Source organism: Amblyraja radiata, chromosome 5 (assembly GCF_010909765.2).
Source record: "Amblyraja radiata isolate CabotCenter1 chromosome 5, sAmbRad1.1.pri, whole genome shotgun sequence".
Taxonomy (NCBI): domain Eukaryota; kingdom Metazoa; phylum Chordata; class Chondrichthyes; order Rajiformes; family Rajidae; genus Amblyraja; species Amblyraja radiata.
This window is the reverse complement of record NC_045960.1, coordinates 110,776,452-110,802,616: the sequence shown is the minus strand read 5'-3', so window position 1 is coordinate 110,802,616 and position 26,165 is coordinate 110,776,452. Positions and strand designations below refer to the sequence as shown.

Genomic DNA, 26,165 nt, shown 5'->3' with positions numbered 1-26,165 from the left:
TCTGGCCGGTTCAAGAAGCGGCTCTGGAAAGACAATAGACAATACACAATAGGTGCAGGAGAAGGCCATTTGGCCCTTCGAGCCAGCACCGCCATTCACTGTGATCATGGCTGATCTTAAATGACCTCCCCTTTATTCTAAGATGTTACCCCTCGGGTTCATAGAAAGATAGAAACATAGAAAATAGGTGCAGGAGAGGGCCATTCGGCCCTTCGAGCCAGCACCGCCATTCAATATGATCATGGCTGATCATCCAACTCAGTATCCCGTACCTGCCTTCTCTCCATACCCCCTGATCCCTTTAGCCACAAGGGCCACATCCTATGAAATCCCAGAAGAGTCTAGACCTCGCTGGGCGACCTGGAGTGGAAGGATGTATTGGACTGGAAGCATCCGCACCAGAGGAGCCACATGGCTTTCTGTATCTCCTGGTTCCTGAAGGCGTAGATGATGGGGTTGATCATGGAATTGTAGGTGACCGGGAGGAGCGTGGCGTAGGTGTAGACCACCGGATAGTCCTGGTCGCCAACCAGGCAGTAGATGGCGAAGGGGAGCCAACTGGTGCCAAAGGTGCCCACGACGATGGCCAGGGTGGAGATGCTCTTCTTGGTGCTCATGGCGCAAGAGGTGGCGAAGAAGTGTTGCTGGAGGGCGATCTGGTGAGCGTGGCGACACACTATCTTGCAGATCCTGATGTACAGGTGGAGCATGAGGCCAAAGTTGACCAGGAAGGAGATGGAGAGGACAGTCAGGTTGGTCTTGGTCAGAGGCCTGATGATGCTGCAGGTGGACTGGTCGCTGAGACAGTTCCAACCCAGTATGGGGAGCAGACCCAAACAGATGGAGATACCCCAGGCCACCGCCAGCATGGTGTGGATGTAGACCACTGTCCTCTCGCTGTAGTAGGTGAGGGCATTGTACAGGGACAGGTAGCGGTCGATGGTTATGGCCAGCAGGCTGTTGACCGAGGCCGAGAAGGAGCCGACCAGGAAGCCGACGGTGATCAGGTCCGCCGTCTGCGAGCGGGCCAGGTAGCGGAAGAAGAAGTTGAAGACCAGCCCGAGTCCGGCCAGCAGGTCGGCGGTGGCCAGGCTACCGATCAGCTGGAACATGGGCGTCCGTAAGGCGGGGCTGTGGGCGATGATGGTGAGCACCAGCGCATTCTCGCAGGCGATGACCGAGCCCGAGATACACAGCATGACATGCCAGGGGTCAGCCGCCTGACCCTGACCCTGCCGCTCCCGCTCCAGCAGCCGCGACTGCAGCTCCAGCGATGAGTTGTTGCCCAGAGACAGCCAGCCCGACACGTCCACAGTCTCATTCACTGCTTCACCCATCGCATCGACCACAGGCGCCCAGCTCCTGCAAAACACAACCCCCACAGGCTGACACAATGTAGAGATACACACACTCACACACACACACCGACACTCTCAGCGTTGACAGGTATTACTCTCTTGTATATATTGATTTCCATTTTAAATCGATTTTTGTGTATAAATTGATTTTTGTACCATAGTATGTATATACACACACAATATATATAAACACTATATTAACCATATAACAATTACAGCACGGAAACAGGCCATCTCTGCCCTTCTAGTCCGTGCCGAACACTTATTCTCCCCTAGTCCCATCTACCTGCACTCAGACCATAACCCTCCATTCCTTTCCCGTCCATATACCTATCCAATTTATTTTTAAATTATAAAATCGAACCTGCCTGGTCCACCACTTCCACTGGAAGCTCATTCCACACAGCTACCACTCTCTGAGTAAAGATGTTCCCCCTTCTTTGTTACCCCTAAACTTCTGTCCCTTAATTCTCAAGTCATGGTTCTTGAAGGCGTAGATGATGGGGTTGATCATGGAATTGTAGGTGACCGGGAGGAGCGTGGCGTAGGTGTAGACCTGGTCGCCAACCAGGCAGTAGATGGCGAAGAGGAGCCAACTGGTGCCAAAGGTGCCCACGACGGTGGCCAAATCAATTTCCATTTAAAAACTTTATTGGCATGATAAAATACATTGTTATATTGCCAAAGTATAAAATACATGACATACATATTTAAAATGCATAAGTATAAATACAAGTATACAGTGCATGGATAGATATGTCCCTGTACATAAACTCGCAATAGGCCGATAGCCCTTTATTGATGCTACACGTTCTTGCAGCTGTAAGCAGTACAACACAATAGCAAGTTTAACAATTCAATATTAATTTCTTAGTGTCAGTTAATGTCACTGAGCCCGAGATACACAGCATGACAATATATATATATATTGTGAGGCCTGTGTACATATTATGTATATAATTGTGTATATATATTGAAGGGCCTGTTTCCACACTGTATTTATTTATTCATACACACACAATAGACAATAGACAATAGGTGCAGGAGTAGGCCATTCGGCCCTTCGAGCCAGCACCGCCATTCAATGTGATCATGGCTGATCATCCACATTCAGTACCCCGTTCCTGCCTTCTCCCCATATCCCCTGACTCAGCTGTCTTTAAGAGCCCTATCTAGCTCTCTCTTGAAAGTATCCAGAGAACCGGCCTCCACCGCCCTCTGAGGCAGAGAATTCTACAGACTCACCACTCTCTGTGGGAAAAAGTGTTTCCTCGTCTCCGTTCTAAATGGCTTACCCCTTATTCTTAAACTGTGGCCCCTGGTTCTGGACTCCCCCAACATCGGGAACATGTTTCCTGCCTCCAGCGTGTCCAAGCCCTTAACAATCTTATATGTTTCAATGAGATTTCCTCTCATCCTTCTAAACTCCAGAGTGTACAAGCCCAGCCGCTCCATTCTCTCATCACACACACACACATTATATATATGTGCATGAATAAATAAAGAGATTCAGTCATAGAGTGATACAGTGTGGAAACAGGCCCTCAATATACACACACACACACACACACACACACACACACACACACGCACGCACGCACGCACGCACGCACGCACGCACGCACACACACACACATATATTTATGTGTACAGTACATATATTATATTATATATAATATAATAATATTGTGCATATATATATTGTGTATATACTTGAGCACAGAAATCAATAAAAAATCTCTATATACAAGATATATTTATTTTGTTATATTTATATTTATTTCTATATTTTGTATGTGCATAGATAGTATATATATTTACAAAAAGTAATTTAAATCAATACAATCAGAGTTAAAGGTAGACACAAAACGCTGGAGTAACTCAGCGGGTGAAGCAGCATCTCTGGAGATGGAATGGGCGATGTTTCGAGTCGAGACTCTCCTTCAGACTGATGTCAGGGGAGCGGGCGGGACAGAGATAGAATGTAGACGGAGACAGTAAGACTGGTGGGAAGGGGGAGGGGATGGAGGGAAAAAGCAAGGGCTCGCTGAAGTTAAATCAGAATCAATATATATATGATATATAAATATGCACCACACACACACACACGTGGTATAGATATATATATGTGATATATATCGTGTATGATGTATGTATATATAATATGACATATACATTTTATTTATACACATAATATTTATAAATATGATGTGTATTTAAAATATAAAATAAAAATATGATTTATGTATAAAATCATGAGAGGAATAGATCAGGCAGGTGCACAGAGTCTCTTGCCCAGAGTAGGTAGATCGAGGGCCAGAGGACATAGGTTTAAGGTGAAGTGGAAAAGATTTAATTGGAATCCGAGGGGTAACTTTTTCGCACAAAGGGTGGTGGGTGTATGGAACAAGCTGCCAGAGGACGTAGTTGAGGCTGGGACTGTCCCATCGTTTCAGAAACAGTTAGGCAGGTACATGGATAGGACAGGTTTGGAGGGATATGGGCCAAACGCGGGCAGGTGGGACTAGTGTAGCTGGGACATTGGTGGCCGGTGTGGGCGAGTTGGGCCGAAGGGCCTGTTTCCACACTGGATCACTCTATGACTATCTATTTCTTTATTTATCTCTTTATCTCGTTATTTATGCACATATATATTATATCAAAAATGATATACATATTATCCATCGTATATGCATTATTATATTAAGTGTTGAAATATATTATGTTTAATATAATATGCCTATTATATAAAATATATGTTATTCATACATACATCACACACACACCACACACGCACACGCACACGCACACGCACACACACACACACACACACACACACACACACACACACACACATTTGAACAAACGGATATAAACAATGACATATATATATATATATGCACATATGCACGCAAACACTAATTGACATTAACTGACACTAAGAAATTAATATTGAATGACTAAACTTGCTACTCTGTTGTACTGTTTACAGCTGCAAGAACGTGTAGCAATCAATAAAGGGCTATAGGTCTATTGCGAGTTTATGTACAGGGCCATATCCATCCATGCACTGTATACTTGTATTTATATTTGTGCATTTTAAATATGGGTCTGAAGAAGGGTTTCGGCCCGAAACGTTGCCTATTTCCTTCGCTCCATAGATGCTGCTGCACCCGCTGAGTTTCTCCAGCATTTTTGTGTACTTTAAATATGTATGTCATGTTTTATACTTTGGCAATATAACGATGTATTTTATCATGCCAATAAAGTTTTTTAAATTGAAAAAAAAATTGAAACATATAACATATGTGCGTATGTGTGTATATATATAATGGTTTGGATGGCATATATCATCGAAGGACCGAATGGCCTCCTCCTGCACATATGTCCTATGTTATCTATCATATGCATTTACAGGCCTGTTAAGAGGTTGTAAATAAGAGTATAATTGTTCCCTCCTGACCCCTGTCTGAAGCAAGGATGAGCGATGCTGCCTGACCCGCTGATCTTGTGTCTATGGTGTAACCTTTGCATTTCCCTGAGATGCTACTTGATTAATGTCTGGAGCAAGCGGATTGTAAACAATAACAACAGCAAGACGGCAGGAAGCAACGAGGAGAGCCAAGTTAACAGAAAGCACAACAGTAGCGGGGTTAAAGCTGGGAGATGGGGGTTTGAAGCGTTTAACCAAACTGCAAAACAGAGGGGAGGCAGGGACAGGGAGAAGGGGGAGAGCGCTGGCCACGGTGCTGAAACACTCACTGTCTGTGGAAGCGGCATCTGAAGCCTCCAGTGTAGGGAGGAAATACAGATACCGGTTTACACTGAAGATAGACACAAAACACTGGAGTGACTCAGCGGGACAGGCAGCATTTAGTGTCTATCTACCGCCTCTAGCCCCACACTGACACTAATATCCCCACACTCGCGGCTCCCCGGTTAGACAAGGTACTTTTCCACTCACCACTCACTTGTCACAGCTTGTGACAAAGCCGGGCATCGGCGCTCCCCTCTCTTCGCCCTCTCTCCCCCGGTGAATGTGTGTTCCTTGGCCCGGAGTCCAGTCACTGAGGCGGTGGGGAAGTGGGGGAGTGGGGCTGCTAGATGCTGGTTTACAATGAACACACACACACAATGCTCGAGTCACTCAGCGGGGCCGGCAGCAGCATCTCTGGAGAGAAGGGATGGGTGAGGTTTCGGGTCCAGGCACTTCTTCAGCGGGGAGGCCAAGCATGCAGACTGGGAGCAGGGGAGAGTGAGTGAGACAGGGGAGAGAGGGAGTGAGACAGGGGAGAGAGGGAGAGAGAGAGGTGGGCAAAACGAGAGAGAGAGACAGAAAGAGGGTGTGTGTGTGTGAGAGAGAGAGAGACGGAGAGAGAGGGGCGGGCAGAGAGAGGGGGAGAGTCAGGGAGAGAGAGAGGGGCGGGGAGAGAGAGAGAGAGAGTGTGTGTGTGAGTGAGAGAAAGAGAGAAAGAGAGAGAGAGAGGGAGAAGAGGAGAGTGTGTGTGTGATGCGAGCGCGGGCGCGCGAGAAAGAAGCGGGCGTGCAGGGAGAAGGGACGAGAGTGTGTGTTTTGTGTGTGTGTGTAGAGAGCGCTCGAGAGAGAGAGAGAGAGAGAGGCCCGCGCGCGCTGCGGGCGCGAAGAGGGGACTCCGGGCGCGCGAGTGTGTGTTTGTTTGTGTGAGAGCGAGAGCGCGACGAGCGGGCAGTGAAGCTGGGTGGAGAGAGGGCGGGCAGAGAGAGATATAGAGAGGCAGAGAGAGAGAGAGACAGAGAGAGAGAGAGAGACAGGGAGAGAAAGAAAGAGAGAGGCGACTGGGTTTGGGATGGGACGCCTGATGCCAAGCGCAGCCGGCAATCACAGCTCTGCTACTGGCGAGACCACCCCTGTCTCCAGGCGAGCCAGAGCCGCCTCATATAACCTCCTCCCACCCCACCTCATCAATCATGCCGCCGGTAACAACAAACAACTCCTGGACACAGTGGATGTGGAGAGGATGGTTCCACCAGTGGGAGAGTCTAAGACTAGAGGGCACAGCCTCAGAATTAAAGAACGTTCCTTTCACCTTCAGGGCCAAGGTGATGAGGCTGGTGAATCTGTGGAATTCATTGCCACGGAAGGCAAGTTCACTCCAAAGACGTACAGTTTTGCAGGTTGATTGGCTGGGAATAAGTGTAAATTGTCCAAAGTGCGTATGGGATAGTGTTAATGTGCAGGGATCGCTGGTCCGGTCTGGACCCGATGGGCCGAAGGGCCTGTTTCCGTGCTGTATCTCTAAACTAAACCAAACTGTGCTGTGGAGGCCAAGTCAGTGGGTATTTTTAAGGCAGAGATAGATAGATTCTTGATTAGTACGGGTGTGTCTGGGGTTATGGGGAGAAGGCAGGAGAATGGGGTTAGGAGGGAGAGATAGATCAGCCATGACTGAATGGTGGGGTAGACTCGATGGGCCGAATGGCCTAATTCTGCTCCTATCAATGTATCAGTTTAAGAATAAGGGGTAAGCCATTTAGAACGGAGACGAGGAAACATTTATTCTCACAGAGAGTGGTGAGTCTGTGGAATTCTCTGCCTCAGAGGGCGGTGGAGGTGGGTTCTCTGGATGCTTTCAAGAGAGAGCTAGATAGGGCTCTTAAAGCTAGCGGAGTCAGGGGATATGGGGAGAAGGCAGGAACGGGGTACTGATTGTGGATAATCAGCCATGATCACATTGAATGGCGGTGCTGGCTCGAAGGGCCGAATGGCCTACTCCTGCACTTATTGTCTATCACTTATGAATTTATGAACAGAGGAGGTTTTGTCTGTGGAACTGATGCGCCACAATGCTGAGAACTATATTCTGCACTCTGTATCTTCCCCTTTGCCCCACCTATTGCACTTGAGTTTGACTTGATTATATTTATGTACAGTGTTGTCTGATCTGTTTGGACAGCATGCAAAACAAAGCTTTTCACTGGACCTCAGTACCTGTGACAATAATACTCTCGGTCACGGTGGTGCAGCGGTAGAGTTGCTGCCTTGCAGCGAATGCAGCGCCGGAGACCCGGGTTCGATCCCGACTACTAGTGCTGTCTGTACAGAGTTTGTACATTCTCCCCGTGACCTGCGTGGGTTTTCTCCGAGATCATCGGTTTCCTCCCACACTCCAAAGACGTACATGTTTGTAGGTTAATTAGCTTGGTGTAAATGTAAAAATTGTCCCTAGTGGGTGTAGGATAGTGTCAATGTGCGGGGATCACTGGTCCGCACGGACCCGGTGGGCCGAAGGGCCTGTTTCCACGCTGTATCTCTAAACTAAACTAAACTAAACTAAACTAAACTAAACCTGATTGCAGGAGTAACTCAGTGGGATAGGCAGCTTCTCTGGAGAGAAGGAATGGGTGACGTTTCGGGCCCTGAAACATCACCCATTCCTTCTCTAAATAGACAATAGACAATAGACAATAGGTGCAGAAGTAGGCCATTCGGCCCTTCAAGCCAGCACCACCATTCAATGTGATCATGGCTGATCATCCCCAATCAGTACCCCGTTCCTGCCTTCTCCCCATATCCTCTGACCGCTATTTTTAAGAGCCCTATCTAGCTCTCTCTTGAAAGTATCCAGAGAACCTGCCTCCACCGCCCTCTGAGGCAGAGAATTCCACAGACTCACCACTCTCTGTGAGAAAAAGTGTTTCCTCGTCTCTGTTCTAAATGGCTTACTCCTTATTCTTAAACTGTGGCCCCTGGTTCTGGACTTCCCCTCCAGCGTGTCCAAACCCTTAACAATCTTATATGTTTCAATGAGATCTCTTCTCATCCTTCTAAACTCCAGAGTATACAAGCCCAGCCGCTCCATTCTCTCAGCATATGACAGTCCCGCCATCCCGGGAATTAACCTTGTAAACCTACGCTGCACTCCCTCAATAGCAAGAATGTCCTTCCTCAGATTAGGAATGTCCTTCCTCTCCATAGACGCTCCGGCTTTTTGTGTCTATACCCGTTTGTAGGAGCAGGTCAGGCAGCGTCTATAGAGGCAATGGCACTGCACTATTCTTCAGACCAAAGCATCGCATGTCCATCTCCTCCACAATGCTGCATGTCCCGCTGAGTTACTCCAGTACTTTGTGCCTGTATTGTGAGCACAATTTATCTATCTGATAAAATGTAGAAGCAAGGAACTGCAGATGCTGGTTTATACCCAAGACAGATACAGAGTGCTGGACTGATTGGGTCAGGCAGCATAGAGTCATGGAGTCACAGAGTGATATAGCATGGAAACAGATCCTTCGGCCCAACTCACCCACACCGGCCAACAATGTCCCAGCTACACTTGTCACATTTGCCTGCGTTGGTCCATATCCCTCCAAACCTGTCCTATCCATGTACCTGTCTAACTGTCTCTTAAACAATGGGATAGTCCCAGCCTCAACTACCTCCTCTGGCAACTTGTTCCATACACCCACCACCCTTTGTGTGAAAATGGTACCCTTCAAATTCCTATTAAATCTTTTCCCCTTCACCATGAACCTATGTCCTCTGGTCCTCGATTCCCCTACTCTGGGTAAGAGACTGTGCATCTACCCGATCTATTCCTCTCATGATTTTGTACATCTCTATAAGATCACCCCTCATCCTTCTGCTCTCCATAGAATAGAGACCCAGCCTGCTCAACCTCTCTCTATAGCTCACACCCTCTAGTCCCAGCAACATCCTCGTAAATCTTTTCTGAACCCTTTCAAGCTTGACAATATCTTTCCTATAACACGGTGCCCAGAACTGAACACAATATTCTAAATGCGGTCTCACCTACGTCTTATACAACTGCAACATGACCTCCCGACTTCTATACTCAATACTCTGACTGATGAAGGCCAAAGTGCCAAAAGCCTTTTTGACCACCTTATCTACCTTCAAGGAACCATGCACCTGCACTCCTAGATCCCTCTGCTCTACAACACTACCCAGAGGCCGACCATTCACTGTGTAGGTCCTGCCCTTGTTCGACGTCCCAAAATGCAACACCTCACACTTCTCTGTATTAAATTCCATCTCATCCAAATCATTGATGTAGATGACAAACAGTAACGGGCCCAGCACCGAACCCTGAGGCACACCACTAGTCACAGGCCTCCAGTCCGAGAAGCAACCTTCCACCATCACCCTCTGCTTCCTTCCATGGAGCCAATTTTCTATCCATTCAGCTATCTCGCCTTGGATCCCATGCGATCTAACCTTCTAGAGCAGCCTACCATGTGGAACCTTGTTGAACGCCTTACTGAAGTCCATGTACACAACATCTACAGCTCTGCCCTCATCAACATTTTGATCACGTCTTCAAAAAATCAGATTTGTGAGACACAACCTCCCACGTACAAAACCATGCTGACTGTCCCTAATCAGCCCTTGCCCATCCAAATGCCTGTATATCCGATCCCTCAGAACACTCTCCAGTAACTTTCCAACTACAGATGTTAAGCTCATCGGCCTATAGTTCCCAGCATTTTCCCTGCAGCCCTTCTTGAATAGAGGCACAACATTTTCCACCCTCCAGACTTCCGGCACCTCTCCTGTATTTAAGGACGACTCGTAAATTTCAACGAAGACTCCCGCAATGTCCTCGGAGATATCTGATCAGGCCCTGGAGATGTATCTAACTTCAAACATGACAGTACCTTCAGTATGTTTTCGATGGAGACACTGACTGCTCTCAAGACACTTCCAGTGACTGCCCCAGGTTTCTCCGTCCTACTGTCTGTCTCCTCGGTAGATACAGAGGAGAAACACTCATTGAGGACCTTGCCCATCTCCTGTGGCTCCACACACAGGTGACCGCTTTGATTCCTGAGATGTCCCACTCTCTCTCTCGTTACCCTTTTCCCTCTTGTATATTTATAAACCTCTTTTCGGATTGTCCCTAATGCTACCCGCCAGAGCTATCTCCTAGCCCCTGTTTGCCCTTTTTTAGTTTGAAAGTCTGATTAGTCCATCAGCCTGAAGAAGGGTCTCGACCCCGAAACGTTGCCTATTTCCTTCGCTCCATAGATGCTGCCTCGCCCGCTGAGTTTCTCCAGCAATTTTGTCTACCTTTTTTAGTTTGTTCCCCAGTTCCTGAAACTCCTGCAGGAGGGATGCACTTGATCCCAGCTGCCTATACCTGTCCCATGCATCCTTCTTGTGTTTGACTAACCCAATCTCAATTGCCCTTGTGTCTGTGGAGAAAAGGAACAGGTGACGTTTCGGGGCGGGACCCTTCTTCAGACTGAAACATCGTCTGTCCATTCCCTCCACAGATGCTGCCTGACCCGCTGGGCACTTTGTGTCTATCCGTCTGATCAACAGGAGCTGGGGAAGGAAGGAGGGAGTGTGTAAATCCAGCGCTGCAGAAAGCTGCTTTAGTTTCACGAGCGATGGCCAGCAGATGTTTCATTAGAGCCGGCTGTAAGGAGGAGTTATTGCTGAGTGTTATTGTGCTGTGTCTGTCGCTGTTTGCCGCACGCCAGCGACCTCCCGGACCTGCATTAACCTCGCCTCTAATAACCAGACTGAACAACGAGAAGCTTATCTCAATTATCCGTAAATCACACTCCCGCCAGCAGCCTGGCATTCACTGGAGCACAGGCACTGGGTGAATCCGCACTGTATGGCAATCGCCAGTGAGCTGTCCAATATCCCTCCCCCCCCCCAACCTCACTCTCCCCTCACACTCCCTGCCCCAACCCTCTCTCCTCCCCTCACCCTCACTATCCCCACCCTCACTCTCCCCCCACCCCCACTCTCCCCCCCTCACTCTCCCCCCCTCACTATCCCCCCCTCACCCTCACTATCCCCACCCTCTCTCCACCCCTCACCCTCACTCTCCCCCCCTCACTCTCCCCCCCTCACTCTCCCCCCCCCCCCCACTCTCCCCCCCTCACTCTCCCCCCCTCACTCTCCCCCCACCCCCACTCTCCCCCCCTCACTCTCCCCCCCCCACTCTCCCCCCTCACTCTCCCCTCACACTCCCTGCCCCAACCCTCTCTCCCCCCCCCCACCCTCACTATCCCCTCCCACTCCCCCCCCCCCACTCTCCCCCCCTCACTCTCCCCTCACACTCCCTGCCCCAACCCTCTCTCCCCCCCCCACCCTCACTATCCCCTCCCACTCCCCCTCCACTCTTCCCCCCTCTCTCCCCCCCTCTCCTCCCCCCCACTCTCCCCCCCCCACTCCCTCCCCCTCTCTCCCCCCCCTCTCTCCCTCCCCCTCTCTCCCCCCCCTCTCTCCCCCCCTCTCTCCCACCATTCCCCCCCACACCCTTCACTGTCCCCCTCAACCCCACTCCCCCTCTCCCCCATCACTCTCAACACCCGACCCCCTCATTCTCCACCCCCGCACCCTCTCTCCATCCCCACTTTCCCCCCTCTTCCCTCATTCCCCACCACGCCCCTCACTATCCCCCCTTCACTCTCCCCACTCCCCCACTCCTCCCCTCACTCTCTCCCTGCCCCGACCTTCTCTCCCCTCCCACTCCCACTCCCCCTCCACCCTCACTCTCATACCACCCCTCGCTCCCCCCTCCCCTCACACCTCCCCTCCCCTCACTCCCCCCCCTCCCCGATCCCCTCACCCCCCCTACTCCCCCCCCAACCTCACTCTCCCCCCCACCCTCATTCTCCCCCCCCACTCATCCCCCCTCTCCCCTCACTCTCCCCCCACCCTGACACCCCTGTCACTCTCCCCTTCTCCCCTCCAGCTCTCCCCTCCCCCCCCCTCACGCCCCTCACATCCATTTATTCCCACTGTCTCCTTTGTGATCACCGGATCTGAATGCATCTTCAGCTACTTCCCAAATACAATGGGCTCTTATTTGTTACCCCAGCCTTTATACTTGGCACCTTATCAAATATCTTGATATCTTGAGGAGCTCATTGTAGACTTCAGGAAGTCCAGGGGCGGCACGCACACCCCCATCCACATTAACGGGACGGAGGTGGAACGTGTTTCTAGCTTCAGGTTCCTGGGAGTCAACATCTCCGATGACCTCTCTTGGACCCACAATACCTCAACTCTGGTCAAGAAGGCTCACCAGCGTCTCTTCTTCCTGAGGAGACTGAAGAAGGTCCATCTGTCTCCTCAGATCCTGGTGAACTTCTACCGCTGCACCATCGAGAGCATCCTTACCAACTGCATCACAGTATGGTATGGCAACTGCTCTGTCTCCGACCGGAAGGCATTGCAGAGGGTGGTGAAAATTGCCCAACGCATCACCGGTTCCTCGCTCCCCTCCATTGAGTCTGTCCAAAGCAAGCGTTGTCTGCGGAGGGCGCTCAGCATCGCCAAGGACTGCTCTCACCCCAACCATGGACTGTTTACCCTCCTACCATCCGGGAGGCGCTACAGGTCTCTCCGTTGCCGGACCAGCAGGTCCAGGAACAGCTTCTTCCCGGCGGCTGTCACTCTACTCAACAACGTACCTCGGTGACTGCCAATCACCCCCCCACCCCCCAGACACTTATTATCACTTATTATTATTTATTCAAATACATTTGCTATGTCGCTCTTCCAGGTAGATGCTAAATGCATTTTGTTGTCTCTGTACTGTACACTGACAATGACAATTAAAATTGAATCTGAATCTGAATCTGAATCTTCTGGAAATCCAAGCACACATCTCCACGCTTCTGTCTATCAGTTCTGCTTGTCGTATCCTTAGATGAACTCCAGCAGATTTTGTCGATCATAGTTTTCCTTTCATGAAACAATGTTGACCTGACATGACTGCTTTTGGCTCAGTTTAGTTTAGAGATCCAGCGCGGAAACAGATACAAGATACATTTATTTGTCACATGTGCCAGTTGGCCAGTGAAATGTGGTCACCATAGAAACATAGAGAATAGGTGCAGGAGTAGGCCATTCGGCCCTTCGAGCCTGCACCGCCATTCAATATGATCATGGCTGATCATCCAACTCAGTATCCTGTACTTGCCTTCTCTACATACCCCCTGATCCCTTTAGCCACAAGGGCCACATCTAACTCCCTCTTAAATATAGCCAATGAACTGGCCTCAACTACCTTCTGTGGCAGAGAATTCCACAGATTCACCACTCTCTGTGTGAAAAATGTTTTTCTCATCTCGGTCCTAAAAGATTTCCCCCTTATCCTTAAACTGTGACCCCTTGTTCTGGACTTCCCCAACATCGGGAACAATCTTCCTGCATCTAGCCTGTCCAACCATTTAAGAATGTTGTAAGTTTCTATAAGATCCCCCCTCAATCTTCTAAATTCTAGCGAGTACAAGCCGAGTCTATCCAGTCTTTCTTCATATGAAAGTCCTGACATCCCAGGAATCAGTCTGGTGACTTGGTACTGGAGTTTCAATGCCAGCGTGTGGAGATGGGGGCTCCCTCCGCCAGAGCCCAGCCTGTGAATGTAGAGCAGCACAACAGACAGCCAACCATGTCATCTCTAGGTGCCTGCTCTACCACCCACCAAATGGAGCTGTGTCAGGGTCTGGCAGATATTGACGCCAACAGAGACAACAACCTGGCTGCTCAACACCCAGCTTGAGATCTAACTATTCCTTTATGTTTCATTCACAAGAAGATTGAATCTGATCTGCTGTTAAGTGTTTGTTAAGTGGCCTCCTCAAGAGGAGAGCAGGAGACTGTTTCGCAGTATGTCCATAGAGGTCAACTAGACTTTCTTTTTACATCTTATTATCTCCGTGCCCCTTTCCCACATTGACCTGTGTGTCCTTAGGCACCTCAAGAGTCAAATTCATAAGTGATAGGAGCAGAGTTAGGCCATTCGGCCCATCAAGTCTACTCCGCCATTCAATCATGGCTGATCTATCTCTCCCTCCTAACCCCATTCTCCTGCCTTCTCCCCGTAACCCCTGACACCCGTACTAATCAAGAATCTATCAAGAGAGTTAAACCCCTGTCCCACGGTACGAGTTCATTCCAAGAGTTCTCCCGAGTTTGCCCTGATTCGAACTCGGAGATTTACGGTAATGGCCACTCGTCGGTACTCGGGGCTCTCGTGGACATTTTTCAACATGTTGAAAAATCTTCACGAGTCTTCCCGTGCTTACCTGCCGTTAGCGAGTCTTCCCGAGTACCTGCCGTTAGCACTACGAGCCGCTAAGAGACGTCCCCGAGCTCCGACGTACCCGCTACGTTCATTCTCCATGCTTACCACGAGTGTGAGTTTTTAAAAAACTTGGGAGAGCTCGTACCGTGGGACAGGTCTATTAGTTGTCGTATGTACCAACAACAGAACCATTAAATTCTTACTTGCTGCAGCCTCACAGGCCTGTAAACGCAATTACATAACAATAGATGTCAATCCCAGGACATTGGTCCCAGTGCCGTCCAGATACAACCCATCTCTCTTCCATTGCTTCTGTAGCAGGGTGACCGAAACACAACACATTGATGGACAATATGAATGAATGTATAAGTTTATTGGCCAAGTATTCACATACAAGGAATTTGCCTTGGTGCTCCGCCCACAAGTGGAAACATGACATCCAGTGACAGTTAGGAATGACACATAAAACATTAAATAAAACATTATTGATTAAACATGTGAATTAAATAAAATACCAGAGCAAAAGGAGGCTACAGATTTTTGGTTATTGAGTAGAGCTACTACTCATAGAAACATAGAAAATAAGTGCAGGAGGAGGCCATTCGGCCCTTCGAGACAGCACCGCTATTCACTGTGATCATGGCTGATCGTCCCCTATCAATAACCCGTGCCTGCCTTCTCCCCATATCCCTTGACTCCACTAGCCCCTAGAGCTCTATCTAACTCTCTCTTAAATCCATCCAGTGACTTGGCCTCCACTGTCCTCTGTGGCAGGGAATTCCATACATTCACAACTCCCTGGGTGAAAAAGTTTTTTCTCACCTCAGTCTTAAATGGCCTCCCGTTTATTCTAAGACTGTGGCCCCTGGTTCTGGACTCGCCCAACACTGGGAACATTTTTCCTGCATCTAGCTTGTCCAGTCCTTTTATAATTTTATATGTTTCTATAAGATGCCCCCCTCATCCTTCTAAACTCCAGCGAATACAAGCCTAGTCTTTTCAATCTTTCCTCATATGACAGTCCCGCCACCCGTGGGAAAAAAACTGTTTTTATGTCTGGCTGCGGCAGCTTTGACAGTCCGGAGTCGCCTTCCAGAGGGAAGTGATTCAAAGAGTTTGTGGCCAGGGTGAGAGGGGTCAGAGATGATCTTTCCCGCTCACTTCCTGGCCCTTGCAGTGTACAGTTCATCAATGGTGGGGATGTTCTGAGTTACACATCAAACTGTTGTTTACAATTCTAATTTATGAAGAAACAGAACATTATTATTAACCAGTAACTACTCAGGGATAATTCAGATCATATGATGATTTGTTTTGCTCAATGACTCAGGTAAATGCTCAGGAGTTATTGCTTCAGTCATTGGCTCTGCTGCAAACTGACTTGTGTTTCCTGAAAGCAAATTTAAAAACTATGAGCTCAGCGAGTTTAATTTATTTATAGAAGTTACAAACTCATTAGTACAATTCCAGAAGTATTTCCAATGGCAATTGCATTTATCAGATTGAGGAAATGATGTCAATTACAGACCGTCATTAATAGTTGAAATGTTGGTTAGCTTTAATTTTGATGAATGATCCAGATTAAAAATTAAGTTTCAATGATTTGCCACTCAATGAAGTGTGTTGGGGAAGCTTGCTAATGGTGCTAGAATGATTATTACAAACCTGGAGGTGTTTGGAGAAGATACAGTCCCTGAAAACTGTCATCACAGAGTCAGAGAGTGATACATAGTGGAAACAGGCCCTACGGCCCAACTTGCCCACACTGGCCAACATGTCCCATCTACACTAGTCCCACCTGTCCGCGCTTGGCCCATTTCTCTCTAAACCTTCTCCGTGGATTGTCACCTTGTCGTGGTGGAGAAGCTTGTGTGGTCCTGAGATCCTGAGAGCGATGCCGTCTGGAGCTATGCTCCTGGTAGGGCCACACATGGCGGTACGGTCGAGGGGGAGGTCTCTGACAAAGAGCAATCCAACCAAGACCTCAACGGTGGAACAGGCAGAGGACGATGGCTGATCTTAGTGGAGCGTCACAACGGCTGGGAAGGCAGATGAAGGCTGCGGCAGAAAAGGTCGTCTTGGACTCCATGCCACTGGATCCCGACCCAGATCTGTCAAGGACCATGGGGTGGCTGTCTGTGCACCAGTCTCCCCACGTTAAACAAAGTCACGCACAGGTGTCCTCCATGAGAGGACAGTCACACTCGTTTCGAGTGACCACCAATGAAAAATGATGATGAGACACAAAATGCTGGAGTGACTCAGCGGGACAGGCAGCATCTCTGGAGAGAAGGAATGGGTAACGTTTTGGGTCGAGACCCTTCTTCAGAACCAGTCCTATCCATGTACTTGTCAAAATGTTTCTTCAATGATGTGATAGTCCCTGCCTCAACTACCTCCTCCGGCAGCTTGTTCCATACACCCATCACTCTTTGTGTAAAACAAGCTACCCCTCATAATTCCTAATAAATCATCTCCTCCCTCACCTTAAACCTCTGTCCTCTGGTACTCGATTCCCATACTCTGGGTAAAAGATTCTGAGCGTCTACCCGATCTATTCCTCTGATGATTTTGTACACGATTTAGTCATGAGTTTATAAGTTCATAAGTGATACGAGCAGAATTAGGCCATTCAGCCCATCAAGTCTACTCCACCATTCAATCATGGCTGATCTATCTTTCCTAACCCCATTCTCCTGCCTTCTCCTCAAAACCCTCATACTAATCATGAGTCGAGCAATTGCCACCTTAAAAATACCCAATTACTTGGCCTCCACAGCCTTCTGGCCAGGTTGAGAGTTCTTGCTATTGAGGGAGTGCAGCGTAGGTTTACAAGGTTAATTCCCGGGATGGCGGGACTGTCATATGCTGAGAGAATGGAGCAGCTGGGCTTGTACACTCTGGAGTTTAGAAGGATGAGAGGGAATCTTATTGAAACATATAAGATTGTTAAGGGTTTGGACACACTAGAGGCAGGAAACATGTTCCCGATGTTGGGGGAGTCCAGAACCAGGGGCCACAGTTTAAGAATAAGAGGTAAGCCATTTAGAACGGAGACGAGGAAACACTTTTTCTCACAGAGAGTGGTGAGTCCGTGGAATTCTCTGCCTCAGGGGGCGGTGGAGGCCGGTTCTCTGGATGCTGCCTGACCCGCTGTGTAACTCCAGCACTCTGTGAAACGTCACCTATCCATGTTCTCCACAGATGCTGCCTGACCCGCTGAGTAACTCCAGCACTCTGTGAAACGTCACCTATCCATGTTCTCCACAGATGCTGCCTGACCCGCTGAGTTACTCCAGCACTCTGTGAAACGTCACCTATCCATGTTCTCCACAGATGCTGCCTGACCTGCTGAGTTACTCCAGCACTCTGTGAAACGTCACCTATCCATGTTCTCCACAGATGCTGCCTGACCCGCTGAGTTACTCCAGCACTCTGTGTCTATCTGCATTTCTTTGTTTCTACTACCTCTATATCAATCTTATTGGTAAAATGTTCCCCAGGAATCTCAAGATTCCCCAACACTGCCTGTCCGTCTGTGGAATTCTCTGCCTCAGAGGGCGGTGGAGGCCGGTTCCCTGAACACTTTCAAGAGAGAGCTAGATAGGGCTCTTAAAAATAGCGGAGTCAGGGGATATGGGGAGAAGGCAGGAACGGGGTACTGATTGGGGATGATCACGTTGAATAGAGGTGCTGGCTCGAGGGGCTGAATGGCCTACTCCTGCACCTATTGTCTATTGTCTATACTGCTGCCTTTAGCTTTTGCCAAGCATAAGGGCAGTCACGGTGGTGCAGCGGTAGAGTTGCTGCCTTACAGCGAATGCAGCACCGGAGACTCGGGTTCAATCCCGACCACGGGTGCTGTCTGTACGCAGTTTGTACGTTCTCCCCGTGACCTGCGTGGGTTTTCACCGGGATCTTCGGTTTCCTCCCACACTCCAAAGACGTGCAGGTTTGTAGGTTAATTGGCTTGGTATAAATGTAAAAATTGTCCCTAGTGGGTGTAGGATAGTGTTAATGTGCGGGGATCGCTGGTCGGCGCGGACCCGGTGGGCCGAAGGGCCTGTTTCCGCGCTGTATCTCTAAAACTAAAAACTAAAACTAAAAATCTACTGCCCAGGCAATTTAGACCATAGAAACATAGAAAATAGGTGCAGGAGTAGGCCATTCGGCCCTTCGAGCCTGCACCACCAGTCAATATGATCATGGCTGATCATCCAACTCAGTATCCTGTACCTGCCTTCTCTCCATACCCCCTGATCCCTTTAGCCACAAGGGCCACATCTAACTCCCTCTTAAATATAGCCAATGAACTACCTTCTGTGGCAGAGAGTTCCAGAGATTCAGCACTCTCTGTGTGAAAAATGTTTTTCTCATCTCGGTCCTAAAAGATTTCCCCCTTATCCTTAAACTGTGACGCCTTGTCCTGGACTTCCCCAACATCGGGAACAATCTTCCTGCATCTAGACTGTCCAACCCCTTAAGAATTTTGTAAGTTTCTATAAGATCCCCCCTCAATCTTCTAAATTCTAGCGAGTACAAGCCGAGTCTATCCAGTCTTTCTTCATATGAAAGGCCTGACATCCCAGGAATCAGTCTGGTGAACCTTCTCTGTACTCCCTCTATGGCAAGAATGGAGCTGTTCAATAATTTAAACTGTTTAATTTCATTACAGTGGTCACCAGCGTGGAAATTGGTCAATAGTAAAAACACTGGGGTGATTGGGATGATCAATAACCTGGAGAAGATCAATTCTCTCTCTCTGACAGAGGGGAAGAAACTGTTCTTGAGTCTGGTAATATGTGCTTTCCAGCCTCTGTATCTGCTACCGAAGGAGAAATGACCGGGGGGGAACAAGTCTCTGCTGAATCTGAAGAAGGGTCTTGACCTGAAACGTCACCTATTCCTTTTCACCAGGGATGCTGCCCGATCTGCTGAGTTACTCCGGCATATTAATAATAATTATAATAATATATTTTATTGTCATTGCACAGAGGTACAATGAGATTTGGGTACGCAGCTTCCATCCGATGTACTAACTTAATTAGCTAAATATTTAGACACCCACAGAAACAAGATTAAAAAAATAAAATTTAAAAAAATCCCAGTTAAAACAGTGTAAAGTGCAAATATGTCTGTGCCGGGTCGATGTGCGACGTGACCATCCGAGGGAGACAGTCCATGGGGGTGGGGGGGGAGGCATTCAGCAGGGCCGGTTCAGAGCCGCTATAGCTCTGGGGATGAAGCTGTTCCTGAGTCTGGAGGTGTGGGCGTAGATGCCCTTGTAACGTCTGCTGGATGGTAGGAGTTCGAACAGACTATTGCAACGGTGTGAGGGGTCTTTATGAATGCTGACGGCCTTCCTGAGGAACTGTGTATTGTAGATGCCCTCCAAGGCTGGTAGCTGTGTCCCAAAGTTATTGCCTTTATCTTTGGTGTAAACCAGCATCTGTAGTTCCTTCCCTCACACAAGATCAACTCAGATACATTACAATGGACAGGACACAGTGATAGACAATAACATATTACAAAGGATAGTCGGAAATGAGGAATAACTCAATGAGGAAAATTACTGGAAGGTCGGTTTAGGTTTATTATAATGTAAATAATGGAAAGCTTTGCTTCGCATGTTATCCACTCAGATCAGATGGTACTACACATAAATACGTTCAAGTCAAACTCAAGTCCAATAGGTGGAGCAAAGGGGAAGATACAGAGTGCAGAATATAGTTCTCAGCGTTGTAGCGCATCAGTTCCACAGACAAAGTTCAATGTCCACAATGGGGTAGAGGTGAATCGGACAGTACCCTAGCTTATGGAAGGGCCGTTCAGAAGCCTGATAACAGAGGGGAAGAAGCTGTTCCTGAGTCTGGTGGTGCACACTTTCAAGCTTCTGTACCTTCTGCCGATGGGGAGAGGGGAGGAGAAATGACCGGGTGGGGGCAAGTCTTTCCTGAGGCTTGAGTGAGATTAATTTTGGATAATTCTAGCAAGAACTTCACAATAATCCATCAGGTTATTAAACTCACCATCAAACAAACTCTGAACATAACAGCCTATTGCAGATTATCTGTTTATTTATTGTGTATATATGTGGTCTATGGTATATAGACACAGTGAACTTTTATCTTCTGTTCTGTATTATGATTACATATCCTGTTGTGCTGCAGCAAGCAAGAATTTCATTGTCCTATCTGGGACACATGACAATAAAACTCTCTTGACTCTTGACTTGAGCTGAATCGTTTTTCTCTAAACCACTTATTTAGAGTCCTAGAGTCATACAGCATGGAAACAGGCCCTTCGGCCCAACTTGCCCACACCGACCAACATGTCCCATCTACACTATTCCCACCCGTCTCCATTTGGGCCATATCTCTCCAAACCTGTCCTATCCATGTACCTGTCTAATTGGGTCTAGATGGGAATAGTTTGGTTGGGTAGGTTTACAAGGTTAATTCCCGGGATGGCGGGACTGTCATATGCTGAGAGAATGGAGCGGCTGGGCTTGTACACTCTGGAGTTTAGAAGGATGAGAGGGTATCTTATTAAAACTTATAAGATTGTTAAGCCATGATCACAATGAATGGCCGGGTCTCTGGAAACTTTCAAGGGAGAGCTAGATAGGGCTCTTAAAAATAGTGGACTCAGGGGATATGGGGAGGAGGCAGGAACGGGGTACTGATTGGGGATGATCACCCATGATCACATTGAATAGCGGTGCTGGCCCGAAGGGCCGAATGGTCTACTCCTGCACCTATTGTCTATTTTCTAAAACGGTTAGCAACCGGGAGATCAAGTAGGCCCCGGTGGGCTGAGGGCAAGTGATCGGTGAACCAGTCGGCGAACCTACGCTAGGCCTTGCTGATGTACAGAAGGCCACATCGGTAGCAGCCAGTGCAGCAGGTGAGGTTAGAGAAGGTCCATGTGATCTGCTGTTTCCACCGGGAAGGGCTGCTGGGGTCCCTGGATAGATGTATCTAATTACAGTAACACACCTAATCTTACTGGTCCCAGGTGTTCAGCGCACAAACAATGTTTAAAATTAGATTGTGCCAGCTCAGCACACCAACGCCTCTACTTCTTGAGAAGCCTAAGGCCTGTCCCACTGTACAAGCTAATTCAAGAGTTCTCCCGAGTTTCCCCTGATTCGAACTCAGAGAATTAAGGGCCTGTCCCACGAGCATGCGACCTGCATGCGGCAAGCGCGACCTAAAGGGCCGGTCCCACCAGCATGCGCCTGCATGCGGCAAGCGCGACCAAACCAGAAGCGGGGGCCGCGCGGAGGTCGAGTGAGTGACGTGAAGTTCGAGCGAAGTCCGTGGAAAGTTCGCGCGTGACGTACGGCTGCGGGCCGGCAGGCCGTTGCTGCGCAGAATTTTTGAACACGGTCAGTTTTTCGGAGCCCCGCGCGATGTCGGGACCAGCTCCGCACAACTCCATACGCCTCCGGCGATCGAAGTGGGACCGGCTCAAGCGACCACGTTGGGTCACGCTTGCCGCATGCAGGTGCATGCTGGTGGGACCGGCCCTTTAGGTCGCGCTTGCCGCATGGAGTCGCATGCTCGTGGGACAGGCCCTTTATGGTATTAGCCGCTCGTAGGTACTCGGGGCTCTCGTGGACATGTTGAAAAATCTTCACTAGTCTTCACGAATTTAGCGCGATTCCCGAGTACCTGCCGTTAGCGTTACGAGCCGCTAAGAGACTCTCCGAGCTCCGACGTACCCGCTACGTACATTCTACGTGCTCACTGCGAGTTTGATTTTTTTTTAAACTCGAGAGAGCTCTTGAATTACCTCCTACAGTGGAACAGGCCATTTAGAAAGTTCGGCATGTCCCCTACAACTCTCACCAACTTCTACAGATGCGCCGTAGAAAGCATTTTATCAGGATGCGTCACGGCTCGGTTTGGGAACAGCTCCGTCCAAGACTGCAAGAAAATGTAGTGAATTGTGGACACAGCCCAGACCATCGCACAAACCAACCTCCCTTCCATTGACTCCATCTACACCTCACGCTGCCTCGGCAAGGCCAGCAGCATAATCAAGGACCAGTCGCACCCCGGCCACTCACTCTTCTTCCCTCTCCCATCATGTAAGAGGTACAGAAGTGTGAAAACCTCCACATCCAGATTCAGGGACAGGTTCTTCCCAGCTGTTATCAGGCAACTGAACCATCCTACCACAACCAGAGAGCAGTACTGAACTACTATCGGACTATCTTTGATCGGACTTTACCGGCTTTACCTTGCACTAAACGTTATTCCCTTTATCATGTATCTGTACACTGTGAACGGCTCGATTGTAATCATGTGTTGTCTTTCTGTTGACTGGTTAGCACGCAACAAAAGCTTTTCACTGTACCTCGGTACACGTGACAATAAATAAACTAAATTGAACTAATGTGCAGCAAGACTGACTGGCAACTCGTACAGGAATCAATGCAAAACACAAAGTACTGGAGCAACTCAGCGAGTCAGGCAGCATCTGTGGAAGGAATGGATTGGCGTAGTTTAGTTTAGTTTATTACCGTCATGTGTGCCGATGTACAACGAAGAGCTTTATGTTGCGTGCCACCCCGTCAGCAAAGACTGTACATGATTACCCACAGTGTACAATACAATACAATACCTTTTATTTGTCATTTGAACCTCACATGAGGTTCAAACGAAATTTGGTTTCTGCAGCCATACAAGAAAAGAACCAAGACACACACCAACACAATTCACATAAACATCCATCACAGTGAATCTCCTCTTCACTGTGATAGAAGGCAAAGTCTTGTCTCTCCCCTGCTCTCCATTCCTCTCCCGAAGTCGAGGTCAAAGCCCCCGGCGGGCGCTAGCAAGTCCGCGGCCACTCAAAGCCACGCCGGGCGATGTAGGGCCCTGCCCCGGGTCTTGGTGTTGGAGCCCCCGGCGGGCGCTAGCAAGTCCGCGGCAAATTAAAGCCGCGCCGGGCTTTAATTTGCTGTAATTTGTACAATTTTTATCCTGTACAGATAAAAAAAATAACACTATGTGCAAGATCAAGTCCAGTAAAGTCCTATTGATTGACTCCTTGTGCATTGAAGTTAAGACCCAGCTGGTAGAGCCACTGCCTCGAAGCGCCAGAGATCTGGGTTCGATCCTGCCTTTGGGTGCAGTCTGTGCTGAGTTTGTACGTTCTCCCTGTAACCGTGTGGGTTTCCTTCATGTATGGAACAAGCTGCCAGAGTGAATGGAACGAGCTGCCAGAGAAGGTAGTTGAGGCTGGGACTATCCCAACGTTTAAGAAACAGTTGGACAGATACATGGATAGGACAGGTTTGGAGGGATATGGACCAACTGCAGGCAAGTAGGACTAGTGTAGCTGGGACATAGTTGGCTGGTGTGGGCGAGATGGGCCGAAGGGCCTGTTTCCACGCTGTATCACTCCATGACTCCATGACACTAACCGGGACGGAGTCGCTGGAGACGTCGGGCGCGAGGAGCGAGGGCCGGTCGGAGGGTGAACAGGGGTAATGGCTCCAGCGCCTTCACGGTCGGCTGCAGGAGGTGCCCCCGGGACACAAAGATGGCCGGGCGAGGAGAGGAGAGGAGAGGGACATTGGTTCAAGGGAACTGCTCCAGTACATCGAGCGCGCGGACCGAACGGACTTTGAATAATGGCGCCAAACCATGGCGGCGCCCGCGTGTGTAATGTATGCAAAAATAATCTCACTGCGTAGTCGCCCACGTGACAAATAGAACACTATTACATATTAAATATTGAAGAGAGTCCTTAGGCCCAAGCAGCTTCAGTTCTGAAGAAGGGTTTCGGCCCGAAGCTTTGCCTATTTCCTTCGCTCCATAGATGCAGCCTCACCCTCAATGGCATGTTGGCCTTCATAATGAGAGGAGTTGAGTATAGGATCAAAGAGGTCCTTCTGCAGTTGTACAGGGCCCTAGTGAGACCACACCTGGAGTATTGTGTGCAGTTTTGGTCCCCTAATTCGAGGAAGGGCATTCTTGCTGTTGAGGGAGTGCAGCGTAGGTTTACAAGGTTAATTCCCAGGATGGCGGGACTGTCATATGTAGATAGAATGGAGCGACTGGGCTTGTACACTCTGAAGTTTAGAAGGATGAGAGGATATCTTATAGAAACATATAAAATTATTAAGGGATTGGACACGCTAGATGCAGAAAACAGGTTCCCGATGTTGGGGGAGTCCAGAACCAGGGGCCACAGTACGGGGTAGGCCATTTAGAACTGAGATGAGGAAAAAGTTGTGAATTTGTGGAATTCTCTGCCACAGAAGGCAGTGGAGGCCGATGCACTGGATGCATCCAAAAAAGAGTTAAATAAAGCTCTTCGGGCTAACGGAATCAAGGGGTATGGGGAGACGGGGTACTGATTGGGGATGATCAGCCATGATCACATTGAATGGCGATGCTGGCTCGAAGGGCCGAATGGCCTACTCCTGCACCTATTGTCTATTTGTCTATGTATCTATGACAACGAGGAATAGAAATATATCATTGAATCAGGGGGGCAGTCAGACTGGATAGGAGGGCGATGCAGTGAGAGAGGGAATGCAAGGGTTACCCGGAGATTCCCGTTGTTCCGTCAATTAATTCCTCTTCACGCCATAATTAAAACATGAGTTGGAGTTTATGGATTATGCTGCTTTTTATCAACGATTTCTCTGCACAAATTGACTGCTCCATTCTTGCAACGGGTGATTACTAATTCAGACTGCTACTTCATTGACAAAGTGTGCCCCCAGGTCAAAAAAGGGAGAGACTGAGCATCAATGCCTATTTGTAAAATGTGTTTTAATGCTTCAAACTGACCGCAAGGGTCAGTTTCAGCCCCAACCTTGTTCAACCTTTACACAAATGACCTACCCACCACCAAATCCCGCAAATTCATCTATGCAGATGACATCTGTTTGGCCTTCCAAGCACCAGATTTTGGTACACTGGAACAGGTGCTCAATGAAGACCTTGCTAAACTGGACGAGTACTGCAAAACCTGGCGCCTAAAACCAAGCCCAGCAAAAACGGTCTCCAGTGTGTTCCACCTCCATAATGCAGAAGCCACAAGAGAACCAAACATCTATCTGAGCAGGACCAAACTGAAGTATGCCCCCACTCCAACCTACCTCGGAGTGACCCTTGACAGGACCCTATCCTTCAAGGAACATCTCAAAAGAACAGCAGCTAAGGTGAAGTCCAGAAACAATCTCCTCAGTAAGCTTGCTGGCTCAAAGTGGGGGGCAGCAGCCTCCACACTGGGCATTTCAGCACTAGCCCTTGCATTTTCTTCAGCCGAATATTGTGCCCCTGTTTGGTCCAGGTCATCCCACACACACCATGTGGACACCCAATTGAACTCAACAATGAGGATCATTACAGGAACAATGCGCTCAACACCACTCCCCTGGCTCCCTGTCCTATCCAACATAGCCCCTCCACACATCCGGCGAGTAGTCCTCACTCAAAGGATGCTCCAAAAGACCAAAAACTCCCCTCACCTGCCAATTCACATGGACATCTTCAACCCACCCACTGCTCGACTTCCATCTAGACCACCAATTTGGAAGAACCCACCACCAGCTGATTTCGCCATCCAATCAGTTTGGAAAAAGGAATGGGAGTCCAAGGACGTCCCAAATAAACATCTGGTGTCAGACCCCACCCTACCGGTCCCTGGCACCAATCTCCCAAGGAAGCAGTGGACGACGCTGAATAGATTCAGAACTGGACATGGCCCCTGCTTGGCCAGCCTTCAC

General features: G+C 48.8%; 1 protein-coding gene across 1 annotated transcript; it reads right to left on the bottom strand.

Annotated features, from left to right (window-relative positions):
- Positions 1-298: 298 nt before the first annotated feature.
- On the bottom strand, positions 299-5,469 carry gpr6 (G protein-coupled receptor 6). The gene is made up of 2 exons (XM_033021981.1): positions 5,323-5,469; positions 299-1,362 (listed from the first exon to the last, which is right to left on the bottom strand). Exon 2 carries the CDS (start codon positions 1,335-1,337, stop codon positions 342-344), a length of 996 nt encoding a protein of 331 aa, XP_032877872.1. The 5' UTR covers positions 1,338-1,362; positions 5,323-5,469; the 3' UTR covers positions 299-341.
- Between the last annotated feature and the right edge of the window lie 20,696 nt (positions 5,470-26,165).

What these genes read in the sequence shown, in the direction of transcription:
- gpr6 (XM_033021981.1), bottom strand. Translation starts at nt 1,337, where the DNA reads ATGGGTGAAGCAGTGAATGAGACTGTGGACGTGTCGGGCTGGCTGTCT.